This window comes from Gekko japonicus, unplaced genomic scaffold (assembly GCF_001447785.1).
Source record: "Gekko japonicus isolate JY-2015 unplaced genomic scaffold, Gekko_japonicus_V1.1 scaffold2169, whole genome shotgun sequence".
In the NCBI taxonomy this organism is placed as follows: domain Eukaryota; kingdom Metazoa; phylum Chordata; class Lepidosauria; order Squamata; family Gekkonidae; genus Gekko; species Gekko japonicus.
The window spans coordinates 257383-276826 of NW_015174334.1; the positions used below are offsets into that span (position 1 = coordinate 257383).

The 19444-nt window shown below is 47.0% G+C and overlaps 1 protein-coding gene across 3 annotated transcripts in view; it reads right to left on the minus strand.

Annotated features, from left to right (window-relative positions):
• CMTM3 (CKLF-like MARVEL transmembrane domain containing 3) overlaps positions 1-19444 on the minus strand; it is a 33756-nt gene that overhangs the window by 11980 nt on the left and 2332 nt on the right. Inside the window, exons 2-6 of one of the 3 annotated variants that reach the window (XR_001482855.1) lie at positions 10071-10226; positions 6824-6919; positions 5358-5478; positions 2557-3743; positions 1598-2276 (exon numbers count right to left, since the gene is read on the minus strand). Coding sequence is in view for 1 of the 3 variants with exons in the window: in XM_015424271.1 (XP_015279757.1) it covers positions 3715-3743; positions 5358-5478; positions 6824-6919; positions 10071-10226 (402 nt within the window). In the remaining 2 variants the exon portion in view is untranslated. The other 2 variants (XR_001482856.1, XM_015424271.1) reach the window with 2 other exon arrangements.

The following is a 19444-nucleotide window of genomic DNA, read 5'->3' on the forward strand; positions in this document are numbered from 1 at the left end:
CCAGGGTGTCAGGTGGAGGGCTTTCACATCACCTACTTACCTGATCTTATTACCAGGAAATGCCTGGGATTGGACCTGGAACCTTCTGCATGCCAAACAGATGCTCTACCACTGAGCCATGGCCCTCACTGGATGACAAAGCTCACTGAATGACCTTGGGTCAAGCACTCTCTCCCTTGAACTTCAATACAGTTACAGTTCAAAAGAAGAAGGAAAAAGCTGGACTGTTTCCCTGAAGGGCTTCCTTTGGGAAAACTTTGTTTTAATGAGTTTAAAAACTTACCACTAAAGACTTACAAAATGCCTTCATTTTGCACAAGTGGATGCTAATATCCCATACGAAAACCCCGTGTTTCAGGAAACAATTCTGCTTCCACCCCATTCTTCTTCTAAGAAGCTGAGGGAACTGTACGCCGTTGCACATTATAATTCTTCTGTACAAAAACTCTTTCAAATTCAGACAGATTCAGCCTCTTGTCAGTGGTGTTTATTCCAGCATGAACAATGTGCCACTCAACATGCAATGTATAAAAAGTTCAATGTAAGAGACAGATTAAAACAAAAAAAACAATTATATCATCACATTTAAATGCCTGTAAAAAGAGGTATAAATATAATACATTCATTTGGAGCGTTCCAAAGGCCTGTTCCTGAGAAGGTGCCAGGACTTTTAATGATCTCATTCAAGTGCCAGCCTCTTTAGGGAAGCTCTTTTGCTCTCCCCCGAGATGCGTTATTGAGCCAAGCCATTCCTGAAAAGCACCTCTGTGTGCTGCTAGGAGCCAGCTACTAGCAGCTCACTGAAATGTCAGGAATATATTTTGCCCTATTTTATATTTATTATAAAGATGTAGTATTTCATACACTGTGATTTAGCATAAGTGGTAAATACTGTACATAATCAATACAATTGTTCCAGAGTTCCCCTTAACAGTAATCTCCTACAGAATAAAAGCAAGACTCTCCTTTTTATATCTATAAGAAAGAGTTTGATACTGAGAGGTAACTGATATTGTTCACTGCAATATATTTTTTTAAAATCCTTCATTGGCATGTAGTTTGTTGATCTCTCTGAATGCATACAGCCAGTTGTCACAGCTGTTTTGCTGCTTATACAAAACCTCTCTAGCAATCACATTAAAAAAGCAATTATTTCCATCTTGGTCAATTAGAGCAAAAATCTGTTTAGTTCAGTTCCCCCAAATTAGCCAACCAGATGCTTACAGGAGGCCCACAAGCAGGCAATGGCAATAGCCCTCCCTTGCTTTGGCAAATTCTCCACTGCTTGGATTCTGTTATAATGGCTAGTTAGTCGTGGGACTGTGGGAGATGGTTGGGGGCACAAACTATTAGAAAATTTCTCCCCAATCCAAGTCGTCGTCTTCAGGATATCATAAGTTGTTGAAGGCCTGAGCAGGACAATTTGCTGTCTTAACCTGGATCTTATCAGATCTCTTGAATACTTGGATGGGAGACCACCAAGAAAGACCAGGCAAGCCACCTCTGTTTATCTCTTGCCTTGAAAACCCTACGAGGTTGCCATAAATCAACTGCAACTTGGTGGCACTTTCCAGGATGCATGAGCATCAATGACTGGCTACTGTGGGTTGGGGGGCGGGGGGTTCTGCTAGCCTGGCGTTTCTATTCCTTGTTTGCAGCTGACCTGTTTTGCTACCCTCCTCATAGGCACTTGACCATGGCTGTTAGGAGGGACAACGGCGACTGCTGCATGGCCCTGCATCCTCGCAACAATTGCACTATTTTGTATTCTAGGAACAACACGGCACTTGCAAGGAAGATCACATCCTAATTTAGCATGGCTTCCTGGTAGTCCCTTTCTGCAAGACAGCTTTACCAGCAGGCAGACCTCATGGGTACATCCTTACAACTGATGTGCTTGTGGGTGCAGAACAATTTGGAACAAGCCAATCCTTGTCCACGAAGGCACTGTAATTCCTGGGCAGCTTGTTTCCAAATGATGCTGAAACTTTTCCTAGTGGTCTTGTTGCTTCTTTGTGGGGTGGTGGTGGTGATGTTGCTATATATACCGCTGGAACTGATGAGGTTTTGGATCATCATGCCTGCCTGTGATCTGTGCTACCTCTCATTGCTAGAAGTTCTAGGAATATAATGGAGGATGGGGAGGGACTGGGCAGCCCTCGCTCATTGATTTTGAAGCACTGAATTATTTCAATCACCACCAATACCTTATTCTTGCTGCAACACTTGTTAAGTCAGACCTTGAGCTGAGAAGAATGCCTTATGCTGAGTCTGACCTCTGGACCATTCCTAGTGGTCTTGTTGCTTCTTTGTGGAGTGGTGGTGGTGATGTTGCTATATATATGCCGCTGGATCATCATGCCTGCCTGTGATCTGTGCTACCTCTCATGGCTAGAAGTTCTAGGAATATAATGGAGGATGGGCAGGGACTGGGCAGCCCTTGCTCATTGATTCTGAAGCACTGAATTATTTCAATCGCCACCAATACCTTATTCTTGCGGCAACATTTGTAAGTCAGACCTTGAGCTGAGAAGAATGCCTTATGCTGAGTCTCACCTCTGGACCATTCAGTAAAGCATAAATCTACTCTGTCTGGCTTTCTAAGGTAGGGGAGGGGGCTTTCCCAGCACTGCTGCCGGAGATTCTTCTAGCAGTTTGATCCAATACTCCGCAAAGCGTGTGCTTCCGCCCCTCCTCCCTTTTGAAAACTGGACCAAAGCATAAAGAAGATTCCTGTAACCAAAATCATACTGCGCTGCTAAGCTTTGGTGCAACATGGCACAGCATCAGATACATGTCAGCCTTGCAGGCAGGCTGCTGGAATTCACATGAGAGTGGCTGTTATGTGCTATGATGCTGTTGTTTTAAACAGCTTTGAGAGAGTAAAGCAGAGAAGCAGCAGGGGTTGCTACTCCCCAGTCTACCATATCTCCGCTACAGATGCCCCCTGCTGCTTCCCCTCTCCCAATCTGGTTCCAAACACGTTTGAGGTTATTAAACATGCAACTGGCACCCTGTCAAAGGAAAACAACCGGGTACAGCATTTGGAGGGGAGAAGGAGAAGGCACACACACAAAAAAGGGTAAAGCCACTTCTCTGTTTATCTTCCCCCAGCTGCTGCTTTTCCTTTAAAAACAAAAAAAACACAGCATCAGATCTGCTACTTGCATTGGCGAGCCATGTATACCTAACCACCAGTTTATCTTTACCCCTTTTTTGTATCTACAAAAATAGCTGTTACAAATGCAGGTCCAATATTTCTATTTTCCTGTACCTTTTGAGATTAAAAAAACCCTCTAGAATGTTTTAAAGGACTACTAACATTTACAAAAGGCCAAGTGTGCTATACCTTGGTACCGTGCTTGCAGGGTGCCACTGTGCACACACCTAGCCTTTGTTTTATATAGTGTCTGATTGTGAAAGATTGTAAAAGATTACCTAGGTTCTATGTTTCAAAGTTCATCCACTGTAGTGCTGAGTGAGGAAATGTAGAAGGAAATCACGGTTAGGCTCAAAACACCAGCAGTTCTTGCTCTCCCAAGGGAAGTTCCTATGAGACGGGAATGTTCGTGTTCCCCTTGACCCCTGATCTTGGCTTTGGTGATGCTCCCCGCACTTAGAGGAAGAACGTTCACACACACACACACACACACGTACGTGAAAAGGTTACAAGAGAGAGCATCCTTGGCTCCTGCTCCTCGATGGCTTTGCACTTCAGTCTGAATCTGAGTCAGAGACATCCTCTAAAAAGAGAGAAGGTATGGAGAATAAAATTAGATACAGACTTGCTTTATTTGTGTGCACTGAGGAATCCTGGGCAGAATTTCAGCTTGCAAAGGTGATGCACAAATTTGTGCCTGCGTGCTGTTGCCGAATCTGAAGTACCTTAGCACTTCAGCAATTCCAAAGCTGTATTCTCCCATAACCAGGAAGGGCAGAAGGTCTTATACCCCAAATGACATCACATATAGTTTACACATTAAAGAGTCTCTAACTGGTACCAAGCAGTTAACATCATACAAGCATAATTTGACTCAGTGCCTCTCTCAGTGGTGTCAGTAATTACACTTGTTTACCTTGTCTTCAGAACATTGGGAACATTAGAAAACACTGGGTCCCTTCCTGGGTTTATGTGTGGAGAGCTAGCTGATAAGGGCTGTGAATCACATTAAACTTCGCTCTCAGCGGCCTTGCAACTTCTAAATAGCATTCCATTCTTACTGTATGCTAATTCCTTCTACAGAGGCTTCTTATGCAGATATATGCTTCTTATGCAGAGAAATGCAGATATAAAATATATGTTCTGCTATAAGTTTCTCTAATCAAAAGATTCTAGGTTACATACCAAAATCTGGATCTATTATGATTAAACTTTTGAAGGCACAGTGACAGCTGTCAATATACATCAAGGAGAGAGTGTCAGAAATCACATTCAGGAATCACATTCTTTTTCCCTTGTCCTACAAAGGGGCCCATAGAGGCACCTTCATTTTACAAACTTGGGCAGTCCTCTGCTGTATGATTGTCACACAAATAATCTGATTGGGACCAGCTGTCCCAACAACTACTGCCCCCCCGTGAGCATTTCCGTAGAACTGCAGAAGGTACACGGCAAGCCTTGTCTTCTACAGGAGATGCAGAGAGATCTGGAAATACATCTCCTGCCTTTTTAATGGTAAGTTGAAGGCTATAGGAAAAGAGGAAGACCCAGCACAAGATGGACTGCAAGACCTGAGCAAAGCTGCTAACGATTGGACATTTTGGAGGCCATTAATTCATATGGTCGCCATAAATTGGAGGTGACTTTGCTAGATTTGGATTGGGCCATGGAGGGTTAACTCCTTCCCTTGGGTTGCCTTTTCTAACAGCCCCTATTGCTACTGTCTACCCCTTTAAGAGATAACATATAAGGAATGTAGGTTTCTGCAAATATAAGAAATGACTTTAGGAAGTCAGCAGAATTTGAGAAAATGATATGGGGAAGAAACCCCCTTTCCAGCTACACAGCAGCCCCAATCTGGGTCAAATGCAATTTGTTGATAAAAACATTCTGGAATTCCATTCACAGATCTCTCAGGGTGTCACCCAGCTTGGCCCATTGGCATATCTTCCTTCTTTCGCTGCATGCTAGCATTCCAGTTAAAACGAAGAAACACACAAAACAATCTGGAAATCCTGATGCTAAACTGCACGCATGTCATCTCTTCTAAATTTAGGGTGCTAGAGGTGGAGAGTATACCTGGTCCTGTCCTGAGGATTACATTACACACATGCATCCATTTGGACCACTTCCAACGCCGATGGGATCTTCCATGTGTGTGTGGGGGGTGGCTATGAAAAGCTGGCTTGTTACCCACCTTCTGATCTTTGCTGCTCAGGAGCGTCTGAAGAATCACTTTGCTTGAGTGATGTCACCAGGCCGTTAAAGGTCATGTAGAAATCGACAGCGTACACGATTGTCGCGATAAAGCCAAAGACCTGGAGAACAAAAGATGGAGCTTCTGAAAGTATGAAGCATACCCCTTGCTGACCTAGAATACTTTTTGCTTCTAGTGTTGGCTACTCTGACCCCATGTGCTTCCCTGTCAATGCCTGCACAGCCCTTACTGAGAAGTTCATTAGAACTGCTGTATGGCAGTCTTACTGCGTGTGTGTCTGGGGGACGGGAGGGCAGCACAACATTTCGAGACAACTTGTACAGGCTTCAGTTTAAAAGTGAAGGCTTGCCCTACTGGCCTTTGGGAGCAGCACCTTGGCCCCTTTCAACGGATCCTCCTTCCCTTTTGAGTCTTAGCACAGAATCATGCTACACAAGATGCAGGGAGATCTGTAAGTGGATCTTGGGAGTGGCTTTTATCACTGAAACGGCACAATGGGAGGGCGGCACCTGATTTGCACTGCAGCATGGGGTGGTTAACTCTTCCTCACCTGCGGGTTTCTTGCAGCTTCTGTCCCTCCCCCTTTAGCTGCTATTTGCCACACTTGGGTGGTGGTGGGGAGGAAGAAGAAGAAGAGATTGGATTTATACTCCGCCCTTCACTTGGAGTCTCAGAACGGCTTACAAACTCCTTTCCCTTCCCCTCCCCGCAACAGACACCCTGTGAGGTGGGTGGGGCTGAGAGAACTCTGACACAAACTGCTCTTTTTCAAGGACAGCTGTGCCAGAGCTTGTGACTGACCCAAGGTCACATCAGCAGGTGCAAGTGGAGGAGTAGGGAATCAAACCCGGTTCTCCTAGATTAGAGTCCGCGCACTTAACCACTACACCAAACCAGGTTCCCAGAAGAGGCCATGGCTCAACAGTGGAGCCTCTGTTTGACGTGCAGAATATCCCTATTTTGGTCTCTGGGAGGCATCTTCAATTAAAAGGCTCAGGTGATGTGAAACACCTCCGCCAGGGACCCTGGAGAGCACCACTGACCTTAAAAGGCTAGTGGTCTGACTGTGCGTTCACTGATGCTCCCGGTGGGGCAAAAGCATCATGGGCTGGGGGTGGGGAGTCTGAAGGCACGAAAAAAGCATCATGGGCTGGGGGTGGGGAGTCCGAACTGTGTGGAAGGAAAGGGTTAATCCCCCCCGAACTTGGCCAATCTGAATCTGGTGCCTCCATGGCTACTATTTACCAATTTAAAAACTCTTGGGAGATCCATTTACTTTATTTTTGAGCATTTTTGTCAGCTTTGTGGAATGTCTCCTGTTCCCTTAGAGACCATCCGCATCTGAAGGAATGGCTGCCAAGCATCTAATGATCCCAGGAGGACTCGTTCTGTTACTGTTCTCTCAGTTCCCAAACGGAGGCCAGGGCTGGAGCCCATTCACTTACTCCGGCTGCCTTCGCTGCCCCGTCAGAGTATTTTGAGACTGCGGCGATCGAGATGGCGAAGTAGATAACAGCGGCGACGACGCAGCACAAGAAATACTGGAAAAAGAAGCAAGAGGTCTAAAATCTACTGAAGGAGGGAACGATCCAAACGGCATCGTGCACCGCACTATTCGTTTCTTTAATAATTTGCTCAGCTCAAGAGCGCAGAGGTTGACAGGCAGCCCCCACCAATCAGTTTCGTCTTACCCAGGTAGACATCGGTGGTAGAAAGTGCCATCAAGTTGCGGCCAATTTATAGCGATCCTATAGGGCAGAGGTGTCAAACTCATTTGTTATGAGGGCCAGATCTGACATAAATGCCACTTTGTCGGGCCGGGCCATGTGTGCCATAAAATGTAATGCCAGGTACCGGAGATAGACACTGTATAAAGGACAGCAGCTGGTAAGCTCTGAGTTGATGTACCCTCACTGCAAAGCCCCCCGGGCTGGGAAGGAGGTGCAAACGAAAACCCACACGGGCGGACTGGAGAGGCAGCAGTGCAGTGCTGGGGCAGATGCTCCCACGATGCTTGACCGCTGCAGATAAAGCTGTTCTGCCACACTGAAGCCACAATGGAGAGGCTCCGCCCACTCCCCCCAGCACTCCCTCCCTTGCATCAGTTGCTCGCAGGCCACATAAGAGCCCTGGACGGGCTGGATCCGGCCCCCGGGCCTTACGTTTGACACCCCTGCTATAGAGTTTTCAAGGCAAGGAACGAACAGAGGTCATTTGCCATTACCTGCCTCTGTGTGGCAACCCTGGACTTCCCCGGTGGTCTCCTATGCAAGTACTAAATAGGGCTGACCCTGCTTAGCTTCTGAGATTTGATTCAATCCAGCTAGCCTGGGCCATCCAGGTCAAGGTATATATTTCTTATTACTTATATATTCGTTATTACTGTTTTATTATCTTTCCCCGTGAAGGTAAGAAGACCTGTTGTAGGGGGACAGCTTGGTTCCAAAGAGCATGAGCCATCATCAAAAGATACAGGCAGGGGGGGTTCACAGGGGCACAGACGAGCATCACAATGCAGCTGTGTCCCCACATCAGCTGAACACATGGAAGCGAATCTCCCTGGTTATACTGGGGCAATGGGTATTTTGGAAAAGCCGGTCAACTGGGATTGCTTTGCTTGTTTTTCGAGCAGCCATCTGAATAAGAGATCTTATGCGATAAGCACTGTTTTCTTGGCTGCGGCACAGGGGTTTCCATCAGTCTCGAACAGATGGGAGGGTTATTGTCATATGTGCATTCTTCAGGGAACCAAAATCCTTTGGAGGTCAGAAAGAGGTCAGTAATGCGTGTTATTCTGGGACTTTCCACATATGCTTTCAATAGGACCTCATGTTCGGAGATTTCCCTTTTTTATAAAACCATCTTGGAGGGCCTGTGATGTATGCTACGGCACTGGAAGTGGAAGGCAGCTCTAGTTAATTTATTTTTGAGATATCGTCCAGAGGTAAGATTCCTCAGGGTTTTACTGGAGATCGCTAGCTTTCCAGAGATATTGTGAGATGCTGTACCTCTCGGCAGTCTCTGACAGTTAAACAGATCCAGTGGCTGATGGAAAATAATGAACGTGAACCAATCCTGGAGGAATTTGAACTGGAACTTGGCCTCGCGTTCCCCCGCCCCAAAGTTGTGCATTTGTTTGGAAGAACAGCAGCACCTAGTGGCCAGTTTGAAGAATGCAAGGTGCTAAGGGTTAGTATAGAGAGAAGGACATCTGTGACTTTAAAACAAAACGTAATCACAAACTGCACATGTCTGCTTTGAAGACTGGGGAAGGGTCATACATCCCTCCCCAAAACTCTAAAGCAGGGGTGTCGAACTCATTTGTTATGAGGGCCGGATCTGGCATAAATGAGACCTTGTTGGGCCAGGCCATGTGTGTCATGAAATGCCAGGTAGCGGAGATATAAACTTTATAAAGGACACAAACACACAGATTTTTTTTTAACTTAAAATAAAAACATGCTTAAAACATTAGCTCTGTAAGCTGCAAACCTACTTTTGATTTATTGACATCCACCACAGAAATATCATGCTCAGAGTTCTAAGTCTAGAACCCAGGTTAAAACATGAAATGGCTGAGTGATTAAGAGAGTCTGGCGAAGCAAGCTATGATGCAGCAGCAGCAGCAGAACTGGAAGCAGGCCGCATGTTTGACACCCCTGCTCTAAAGCTTCAGAAAAATCTACAGGGGGCCATTGGGCCCGGGCTCTTTTTACACCTGTAGTGCAAGTTGGAGGGGGGGGGGAGATTGGGGGAAAGAACTTAAATCCAGGAAAGGTTATGGGAGGAAAGAATTAACCACTGCCTCCCCACCCCAGCAATTCTTCCACAATCTTCAAATCAGCGGCCAGAGACTGCTAATCAGGGTTTTTTTAAAAAAAACAAATGCAGGACATCTTAGGCTGCTTCTAGAGTAGGGGTGCGCAGCAGCAATAGGGAGCAATGCAGGAGCAGGTGGGAACAGTACCCCGCCCGTTCCTGCACCCCTTGCTGCTGCCACCCCCTCTTCCTCTTATCCCCATCATGCCCCTACAAAAGTGATGGCGACCACATGAGGGCCCCTGTGACCCAGAAACATTTCCCCCCTTCTTGCTCAGCTGTAACACTACAGGACAACTCAGCAGGCAAAAAAGTCTGTTAAGGGGGGTGGAGATAGTGCATGACTGCACAATGCCCTGCATGATTCTGAAAGCAGTGATTGGCCTTACCACCATCTATGGTCTCTCATAGGTGAAGCTCAACTCCGCAGTTACCCTTTTAAAGAGGAAAGCCCTTGGAACATCCTAAACTGTGCTCAGAATGAGCATGACATCAGACGGACATTCCCTTTAAAGCCAGACACCATGCAGGGAACATGCTCTCAGTGTGGAATCACCGTATATAGGCCATGGATCTCCCATTGTGTCTTATTTGACTGAGATGTAGTTTTCCAGTGCCGTCAAAGACTGAGTCACTGCTGCCCACAACATGTATGCCTGGCCGACAGTGAAATATGCCCGAAGGTTTTTAGGTAACTCTTCAAGACCCTGCAAAAACTCACTTTCCCAGAGGCAAGCACACTTTAAAAGGAGGGCGTGCCCCAGGAAACGGGGCTCATCTCAGACCCCTGTAGACTCTACTGCGCAGTGAGTTGGGTCTCACCAGCGCAAGGAGCCATTCCCCGGCTTGGCTGAGTTGCATGCGCTCGCTTACCGCCAAAAGCCAGTAGGTCACCTTGAACTTCTCATTCAGCTTTAAGGAATACGCAAAGAAGAAACACAGGGCCAGCAGGAACGTGAGCAGTGGCACCGTCAAGAAAGAGGAGGCTTTGGAAGCAATGAAGCAGATGAAAATGATAAAGGACAGCCCCTGTAACAGAAAGGAGAGCATTGCTATTTGTGCACAAGGCATGTGCATGGGGGGGGGGGGCTCCCTCCATTTCCCGGCACAGGAGATGACATGACATTCATAGGGTTGCCAACCTTCAGGTGGTAACTGGAGATCTCCCAGAATTACAGCTGTCTTTAGACAACACAGATCAGTTCCCCCGGAGAAAATGGCTGCTGTGGAAGGTGGACCGTTTGGCATCGTATGCTACTGAGGTCCTTCCCCTCCTCTCCCCAAGCCCCGCCCTTTCCAGGCTCCGCCCCCAAAGTCACCAGGTATTTCCCAAGCCAGAGCCGGCAACTCTACTTCTGAGCAGTGTTCCCTCTAAGCAAAGTTAGTGTGAGCCAGCTCACTGTTTTTTAGCCTCCGGCTCACACATTTTTGTCTTAGCTCAGGAAGGACAGCTCCAGAGCAAACTAATTTGTGCAGCAGCTGAATTGCTCTCTCACAACTTTAATGCCAGTAGCTTACAAAGTAGAATTATTGCTCATGAGACTCCACAGCTTAGAGGGATCATTGCTTCTGCGGCAGCATAACACTCTTTTTCTTTTAAACTGAGAACAAGCTAATGAAGGTCTTTTCTAAAAATGAGGAAGAGGTGAGGATTCTCATTTTTACCATGTCTAGGGCAATCTCGGGAGTTGCAGTGGCTCAAGTGGTTAAGACGCTGAACTGCAGACCGGATGGCCGGTAGTTCGGCAGTTCGAGACCCGAGTGCTGCATGACGGAGTGAGCTCCTGTCTCTAGCCCCAGCTCATGCCAACCTAGCAGTTCGAAACTAAAAGGTGAGCAGGTGCCCGCAGAGGGGATGTGCCCACACCTGCTCTCCCCGCCCGCCACTCAGCTGCAGTGAGGCCCAAGGCAGGCTCGCCAGGCCGAAGAGGTAGCTGGCCAGCACTGTATGCCCTCCCTCCCTGGGCAGCAGGCAAGGCAATGAGGCTGGAAGTGCCGGGCTGGATCAGTGTGCTGCTGTTGCTGCTGCACATGCGGCCCCAGGTAAGGCCAGGCGGGCGGCTGGGGACCCTGGCAGGTTGAGTCTGTGTGAGGCTGGTGTGGAGATGGGGGCAGGGATGCTGCGCAGTCGGGCTCCGGGGAGGGTAGTCGGGGGGACGCACTACTTTCCCTTCCCTTCGTGACACTCGGAGTTCCATTTCATACTGTGTGGTGGTGGTGGGGGGGCTCAACCTTTTGCTATGCTTCTCCCTTGGCGGCTTGCATGAGAGACTGAGGGCTTCTATGGGGTGCTCCCAGGCTTGGGTGTGTGTGGAGGGGTGTGTGGAGGTGCCCCCCAACTTATTTAAATGCTTCGGACTGGGACTGTACCTCAGTGGTAGAGCAACTGCTTTGCATGCAGAAGGTCACAGGGTTCAATCTCCAGAATGTCCAGTTCAAAGGATCAGGTATGTGGGAATGAAAAACTCCTGTGAGGCATGCGCGGGAGTTCAAGTCTTGTAGGTTTGAGGGTTCAATAACGACACAACACACAGAGATCTTTTGAAGTTCTCTGACCAAGCTCTCCTCTCTCTGTCCAAACTGTCTCCCCCGAACTGCCTGTCAGCAGCATTTTATTAGAGCAGATCACACATTTCTCCCCCCCCCACCCTGTATTTCATTCTGTGGGGTGGTGGTGGGGGGGGCTCAACCTTTTGCTATGCTTCTCCCTTGGCGGCTTGCATGAGAGACTGAGGGCTTCTATGGGGTGCTCCCAGGCTTGGGTGTGTGTGGAGGGGTGTGTGGAGGTGCCCCCCAACTTATTTAAATGCCCCCCCAATTAAAAAAAATCCTGGCTACAGGCGTTCACCCCTGGAATAGAGGCTGAGGCCTTCCCACAATTTTTCTAGCCCTGGGTTTCTGAGGTTTACTGCCCCTGAATGTGGAGCCACCATGGCTAGTAGCCATCGACGGAGCTCTCCTCCATGAATCTATCTAATCCCCTTTTAAAGCCACCTATGCCCACGGCCATCGCTATGTTCTCTGGCACTGAAATTCACATTTTAATCACTCACTGTGAAAAAAAAAGTATTTCTTTTTATCCATCCCGAATCTACTGCCCATCAACTTCATTGAGTACCCTTGAGGTTTGGCATTAGAGAGAAAGACTGCTCTCTAGCCATAAATGTAGGAAGTTCTATCATGTCCATCCTCAGTTTTCTCCTCAGGGGAACTACTACATGTGCTGCTTGGAGCTCTTTTTAAGAAAGGACAGGATATCATATGTCTTTAAAAAAAAGACATTCTTCATCAGGTACTTTAGATGAAAAGACACGGCTGCATTTCAGCTTTGATGCCTGAAGCTTCATCAGTGGCTTTCAAATATGAATACACCCCCCCACAGCACCTAAAGACCCCTGCCTCGAGGGCAAACTGTGAACACATGAGTTAAGGGAGAGGAGAGTTAGTATTTAACAGGACGAGGGAGCTTATGCTGGAGCCGACAGAGGTCATTTCGGGGGGGATCGCGGGGGATCGCAGTTCCCCCGGGTGAGGTAATGGGGGCGGGGCACATGACGAAGCCCCGCCCCCTGCTTCCGGCCGCCCCGCTTCCGGCCCTCATTCAGCCAGGAGGAGGCAGGAGAAGAGGGAGGGTAAGTTGCTTCCTCCCTGCCTCTCCCCACCCCTGCCTGCCTGGGGCCAGGGAGGGCCTTTGCGGGGCTTCCTTGCACTCCCGCCGGCCTTGCAGGTCCATCGCCGGACCCCCTCATGGGGCTCGGCAGTGGAGCTGCAAGGCTGGCGGCAACAGCCGGGAACGTTGGGAGCAGGGTGTGTGGCCTTATGACACACTTCCGGTGATGTCTGGGGGTGTGGCATATGCTAATGAGTTATGCTAATGAGTTCCCCTAGCTCTTTTTCTACGAAACGACCCCTGGGAGCCGATATGCCACAAGGCTGCTTGTGAACCTGAACGAGTTATACACAAGGGTGTCCAAGTGGCTCTTAGAAGCCTATAAACCAGAACTGCCTATAAGGGACATTATTATGGATTTGGCAAAGACTGTGGATCTCTGTTTCTCTCCCCACTGCTTGGGGTGGGGAAGAGGGCATTTCACTTTTCAACTTCCTGCTGGGTTTTGCTAACAGAAGCAGGGCCGCCTCTGCAGTTGTCAGTGCTTTAAAAGCTAATATAAACAAAAACAGGGAAGTTACTGGCTCACAGAACAAACTTAGCTTGCCTGCCTGCACTGATGTTCTGGGGGGGGGGGAAGGGGGGGAAAGGACAGGGTTACAGATTAGAGAAGGTCATCCAGAGAAGATTCTGAGAACTATGGGACTTGCAACACCTGCCACAGCCCATTTCATTTCATTTTCTTCATTTGTAACCCGCCTTTGGGAACCCCCAAAGTGGCATACATGATTCTCCTCTCCTCCATTTTACCCTTACCACATCCATGTGAGGTAGGTTAGGCCAAAAGTGTGCGACTGGCCCAAGGTCACCCTGTGGGTTTCCATGGCACAGTGGAGATTAGAACCTGGGCCTTGCAGATCCTTGTCTGAAACCCTAACCACTACACCACACTGGCTCTCATGACAGACAGTGCTTTATAAGTGGGACTCTGTACATGAAAAGTGTAAACTTGCCAGTCTTGTAACAATTACTGGTTCCTGTAACTTTGTAACTATTATTGCTTTTAAAGAGGGCTGCCAGCCATGCTGAGTATCGTCTGCCTTTAAATAGAGTATGTTAAAAGGCAAAAAAAAAAATCAGTTCCCTTTTTTTGAGATTACTGGAAGAATGGGCAGAGAACTAATTTACCACTAACTCACTGTGACACCTTTTTCGTTTCCTATACAGTGACTCACCAAAGCTTAAAATAAAATAAAAACATGCACACAGCTGCATCAATTATAATTGCCCTCCTTGGTTAAATCTAGCCCTCCCCAGTTCAGTACATTCAAGCTGTATTGGCTACTCAAAGTTGGCCACCTTAATTCTGTTTTCCTCCCCACCATAGCTGACTCAAATGTGGAGAGCTCTCCTTTCCCAGGGATTGGTCAGCCTTCAGTGGGTCACAGAAAGCGGTCTTCTGACATCATGCAATACTTTCCCCCAGGTGGAAGCTTCTGATACAGAAAAGAGACTGAAAAAGAGAAAGAGAGAGACACAGAGAGAAAGGTAGAAGCAAAGTCATGTTTCCTGCAGGTTGGAGTCGTGTCCCCCCCCCAACCTCCCCCCTTTTTACTAGAACTTCAAACAGAAGTTTGGGATTTAGGGTTTTTTGACAAGTCATGTCAGCTGTATAGATTTTTTGGAAGCACTCTCTAGATCGATCCCTGGCATCTCCCATTAAAAGATCTCAGGCCGTGAATGTTGAGGAAAAAACCTCTGTTTCTTAGGGGTGTGGCATTCGGTATATACCAAGCCAAACAAATACCCAAATATGCCTTATCGGTATTATTCGGGTATTCATTCAGCCGAATACCAAATCAGAGCATCTATTTGGTACCCAAACAGAGATTCCTGAATACTATTCGGCTTTATTTGGTCATTATTTGGCTCCATTATACCCTAAGGGGCCATTACAGTCAACAGCAACTTCTGGTATATTCAGTGGGCTGGGGGAGGAGGGGATTTGAGGTAGAGGCCCCAAATATGCAGTGTACCTGCTGCAGCCTCTCCCCAAAAGGACCCCCAAGTTTCAAAAAGATTGGACAGGTGGGTCTAGTTCTATGGGCATCCAAAGAGGGTGCCCCCATCCTCCATTGTTTTCAAAGGGGGAAGAATAGCAGGGCAATCCAAGCCTATCAGAATGCCCCAGAGAATCTCTGCAGTAGAAAGGGAAGTGTGTGGGAGGCATTTTTGCAAGGCCAGCATCCAAGGCAGTGCAATGTGCCCAGCAGAACCAGAACCATTGTGGCAGTGCCAAAACTCAACAGGACTAAGGTCAGATCTGAGAATCTTTTAAGTAACGGGGGGGGGCATTTCTGCAAGGATAGCAGAACCAGTGCAATGTACTAGTGCCCAGCAGCAGAACCCACCTATTAGTGCCCAGCAGCAGAACCCAGTGCCAACTTACTAGTGCCCAGCAGCATAACCCAGTTCCACTGGGGCAGCAACAGAACTAACCAATGAGAATCTCAGCAGGGTTAAGCCCCCTCCCCTTTGCTTGGATTGTGATTCTGTGCTTGATATTAGTCCTCTTGAGCTGGCATTTGCCACAATGCCACAGGGTGCTGCTGCTGGGCACTAGTAGCTTTGGCACTGGGTTCTGCTGCTGGGCAGCCACTACTGCATTGGTTCTGCTGTCCTACAACCCCCCTTACCCTTGCTTGGATTCTGTGCTTAACATCAGTCCTGTTGAGCTGGCCTGGAATTTGCCGCAATGGCCCTGGCTTCTGCTGCTGGGCTTTAGTAGGTTGGCACTGGGTTCTGCTGCTGGGCACTAGTACACTGCACTGGTTCTGCTATCTTTCCAGAAATGCCCCCCCACCAGTTACTTAAAAGATTCTCAGATCTGACTTTAGTCCTGTTGGATTTTGGCACTGCCACAGTGGCACTGGTTTTGCTGGGCAGATTGCACTGCCTCGGCTGCTGGCCTTGCAAAACTGCCCCTCCCACACTTTACTTTCAACTGCAGAGATTCTCTTAGACGTTCTGCTGGGCTTGTATTGCCTTGCTATTGTTCCCCCTTTGGAAACAATGGAGGATGGGGGTACCCTTGTTGGATGCCCATAGAATTGGACCCCCTGGTCCAAACTTTTTGAAACCTGGGGGTCCTTTGGAGGAGAGGCTCCAGCAGGTACAAAGCAAATTTGGTGCCTCTACCTGAAACCTCCTCCCCACAGCCCACTAAATATATCCTAGGAAATTTGCAGTTGACTATAATGGCCCCATGGCCGAATATATTTAGGATTCCTGAGTATTTCCCGAATACCAATACAAACTGATATTGGTATTCAGGAATATTCATGTATACCGAATATATTTGGGTTTTTAAAAGCCAAATCTGAATAATACCGAATATTTTTTCATTGCATGCACACCCCTACTGTCTCTGCTTGCAGCCCTGGAGTGTTGCTTTCAGTGAGGGTTAATAGCTATCCTTGCTTCAGATGTAATTGCAATCCATGATTTCCCTTGTACATAAATATATCTTGCATATATCAGTCTCACAGTGAGCCAACTGGCTACTTCCAGGTTCATGGCAAGTCCTAATTTGCTATTATGTCTGATCAGGCAAACTAGGTTTTTGTGTTTGCCCCGCAGAAAAACGGAGCTTGCAGGCTCAGATGTAATGAAGCTTCCGGTTTAACTCCAAGAGTAGCTCCATGTGAAACATGTAGAAAAAAAAGAATGATCTTGCTGAGAACAGGAGAAAAATGTGAAGTTTTGATTATCTGGGAGAAGAAGGAGAATTTCTACCATTACTCGTCATCTTCAGTCATGAACAATGTTCCCTCTAAGCCGAGGAGTCTTGTGAGCAAAAATTCTACTTTGTGAGCTATGGGCATTAAAGTTGTGAACGAGCAATTTGGCTACTGCATAAATTAGTTTGCTCTGGAGCCATCCTTCCTGAGCTAAGACAAAAAGGTGTGAGCCGGAGTCTAAAAAACTGTGAGCTAGCTCACACTAACTCAGCTTAGAGGGAACAGTGGTCATGAGTTGGAAAGAAGAGAGGGCAGGCAAGAGAACAAACAACGGGAAAGAGGAAGAACAAATGGAACAATCAGGTTGAGAGAAATGACCAACAGAGGAAAGAGCAGAATGCAAAGGTTCACCGCTCTCTTAAATCCACCACACTGAAATGCCGAGTTACTGCTATTCTGTTTTGTTGTTGTTCAGTCCCACAGTCGGGTCCGACTCTTCGCGACCCCATGGACCAGTTCCCGCCAGGCCTTCCTGTCTTCCACCGTCCTCTGAAATTGGCTCAATTTCATGTTCGTTGCATGTATGACACTGTCTAACCATCTCATCCTTTGCCGTCCCCTTCTTCGGCGCTTGGCCTTCCTTATAGTCCAACTCTCGCAGCCATGCATGACTACTGGGAATACCATTGCTTTGACCACGCGGACTTGGTCCATGTCGAATACATGACCATGTCGACCATGCCGAATACATGACCATGTCGACAACCCTGACAGACCACATGCTAAAGTTAGTGTGCAGGTGGGCAGCTGTGTTGGTCTGAAGTAGTAGAACCGATTTGGAGTCCAGCGGCACCTTTAAGACCAACAAAGGTTTATTCAAGGTATGAGCTTTCATGTCCATGCACACTTCTCCGGCTACATTGAAGTGGAAGCTAACAGTTCAAATATATGGGCAGATGCCTCTATATTTCAACCCCAACTTTGCTGCAACATACACCCAGACAACACAATCACCTAACAACATCAACTACACCGTCACAGGCTCATTCACTTGCTCTTCTTCTAACATTGTATATGCCATTAAATGCCAACGATGCCCTTCAGTTCTCTACATAGGGCAAATAGGACAAACCCTACACCAGAGGATAAATGGACAGAAATCTGACTTCAGGAATCACAAGATTGAGAAACCAGGAGAACATTTCAGCCTTCCAGGACATTCAATGGGTGACCTTAAAGTAGCTGTTTTATTATAAAGGAACTTCAGGAACAGAATGGAAAGGGAAATTGCTGAACTGCAAGTTATTACAACTTGGAACAAAGACATCCCCAGGACTCAACAGGGATACTGGTTTCTTATCTCATTCTATATGCTAAACTCATTCAGTCCCTGCATATGTGTTCTCACCAAGAAGGTCTATATATCCTCTGTATTTTAGTGTTGTTGTTTTTTTGGAATGGTATATTGGAATGGTGAATGTAATGCAATGAATTTTGGAGTGCATTTCTCTGACATGACGCTGCACTCCACCTCTGGGGAAAGGATGTTGTTAATTAACTTCATGCTTGAGAGAAAACAAATGGTGCATAAATACAGAATCAGTTTAGAAGAAAAAGGGAAGAGATTGGATTTATACCCCACCCTTCACTACCCGAAGGAGACTCAGAGCAGTTTACAATCTCCTTTCCCTCCCCTCCCCACAACAGACACCCTGTGAGGTAGGTGGGGCTGAGAGAGCTCTTTCAAGAACTGCTCTTTCAAGAACAGCTCTGACAGAACTATGGCTTGCTCAAGGTCATCCAGCAGCTGCAAGTAGAGGAGTGGGGAATAAAAACTGGTTATCCCAGATTAGAGTCCACGCACTTAACCACCACACCAAACTGGACAATTAAGAAGGATACTTTTACATATCTGTCTCCTATTTTGACATATTTATTGCCTCACTGTTTCCCCCCCTTGTTCTTGCTGTTTAGTCTTTGTATATGTCAAAACGTCTTCATTAAGTTGTATGCTAATTTGTGGTCATCTGAATGAGGGTCACTCTGCTAACTATGTTTTGTTGGGATCATTTGATGTTGGTTTAATCCATCCAACCCTTAACTGTTGTTTCACGCGATGTATACAAGTGTGAATATTCTAGACTGGGATATCAGCTGTGTCTGTTTGAGGAAGTCAGCTTTGAATGACTCTGAGCTGAATCCAGATTTCACAAGCTGGCCATAGTTAAAGCACGGTGTTGCATTGTATCTGACCCGGACCACTGGAATGATGATATGAACTCTGGCCTTTATTAAAGTTTTCCTTTCAACAGGGCTGTTAAGCATGCAAGGCAGTTTGCAATCTTCCTCTTGTTCATCTCTGCAGTGACACAAGCTCTTGCACCCCGGTGAGGAATTGTGTGTAACTCAGACTTGCATCAGACTAAGGTGGGCTTTTCTTGTATTTCAAATTTCCTGAGGCCAGTCTAGACATTCTTGGTTCTAATGCCATCAGAATAGTTCTCCGCGGTTGACAGAGAACCCGTCATCTGAAAGCAACACAGGCTGAGTTCATTTAAACGTGACTGTAATGATTTCATGTTTTTTGTGTTTGTGTCTTTAAAAGTGGTTTGCATGGCTGTGTGATGATAATGTAGAATGCTGGACAGGCATGTGGTGTGATTGGTGATTGACAGAGAGGGGGAGGGTTTTTGGAATGGATGCTGTGTGGATGATTGGAATTTCTATCTGGTGTGTCTGTTAGTTATGACAGTTGAGTTGAACAGAGTCGGTCAGAAGAGAGTGCTGTGTGAAAGCAGTTGTTATAAGTTCTGTCTAGTAAAAGAGTTAAGCAGTTTGTTCGTTTTAAGGTCTGAGAGAGAGAAGTCTTGTGTGTGTTATGAAAAGTTAAAGCATAA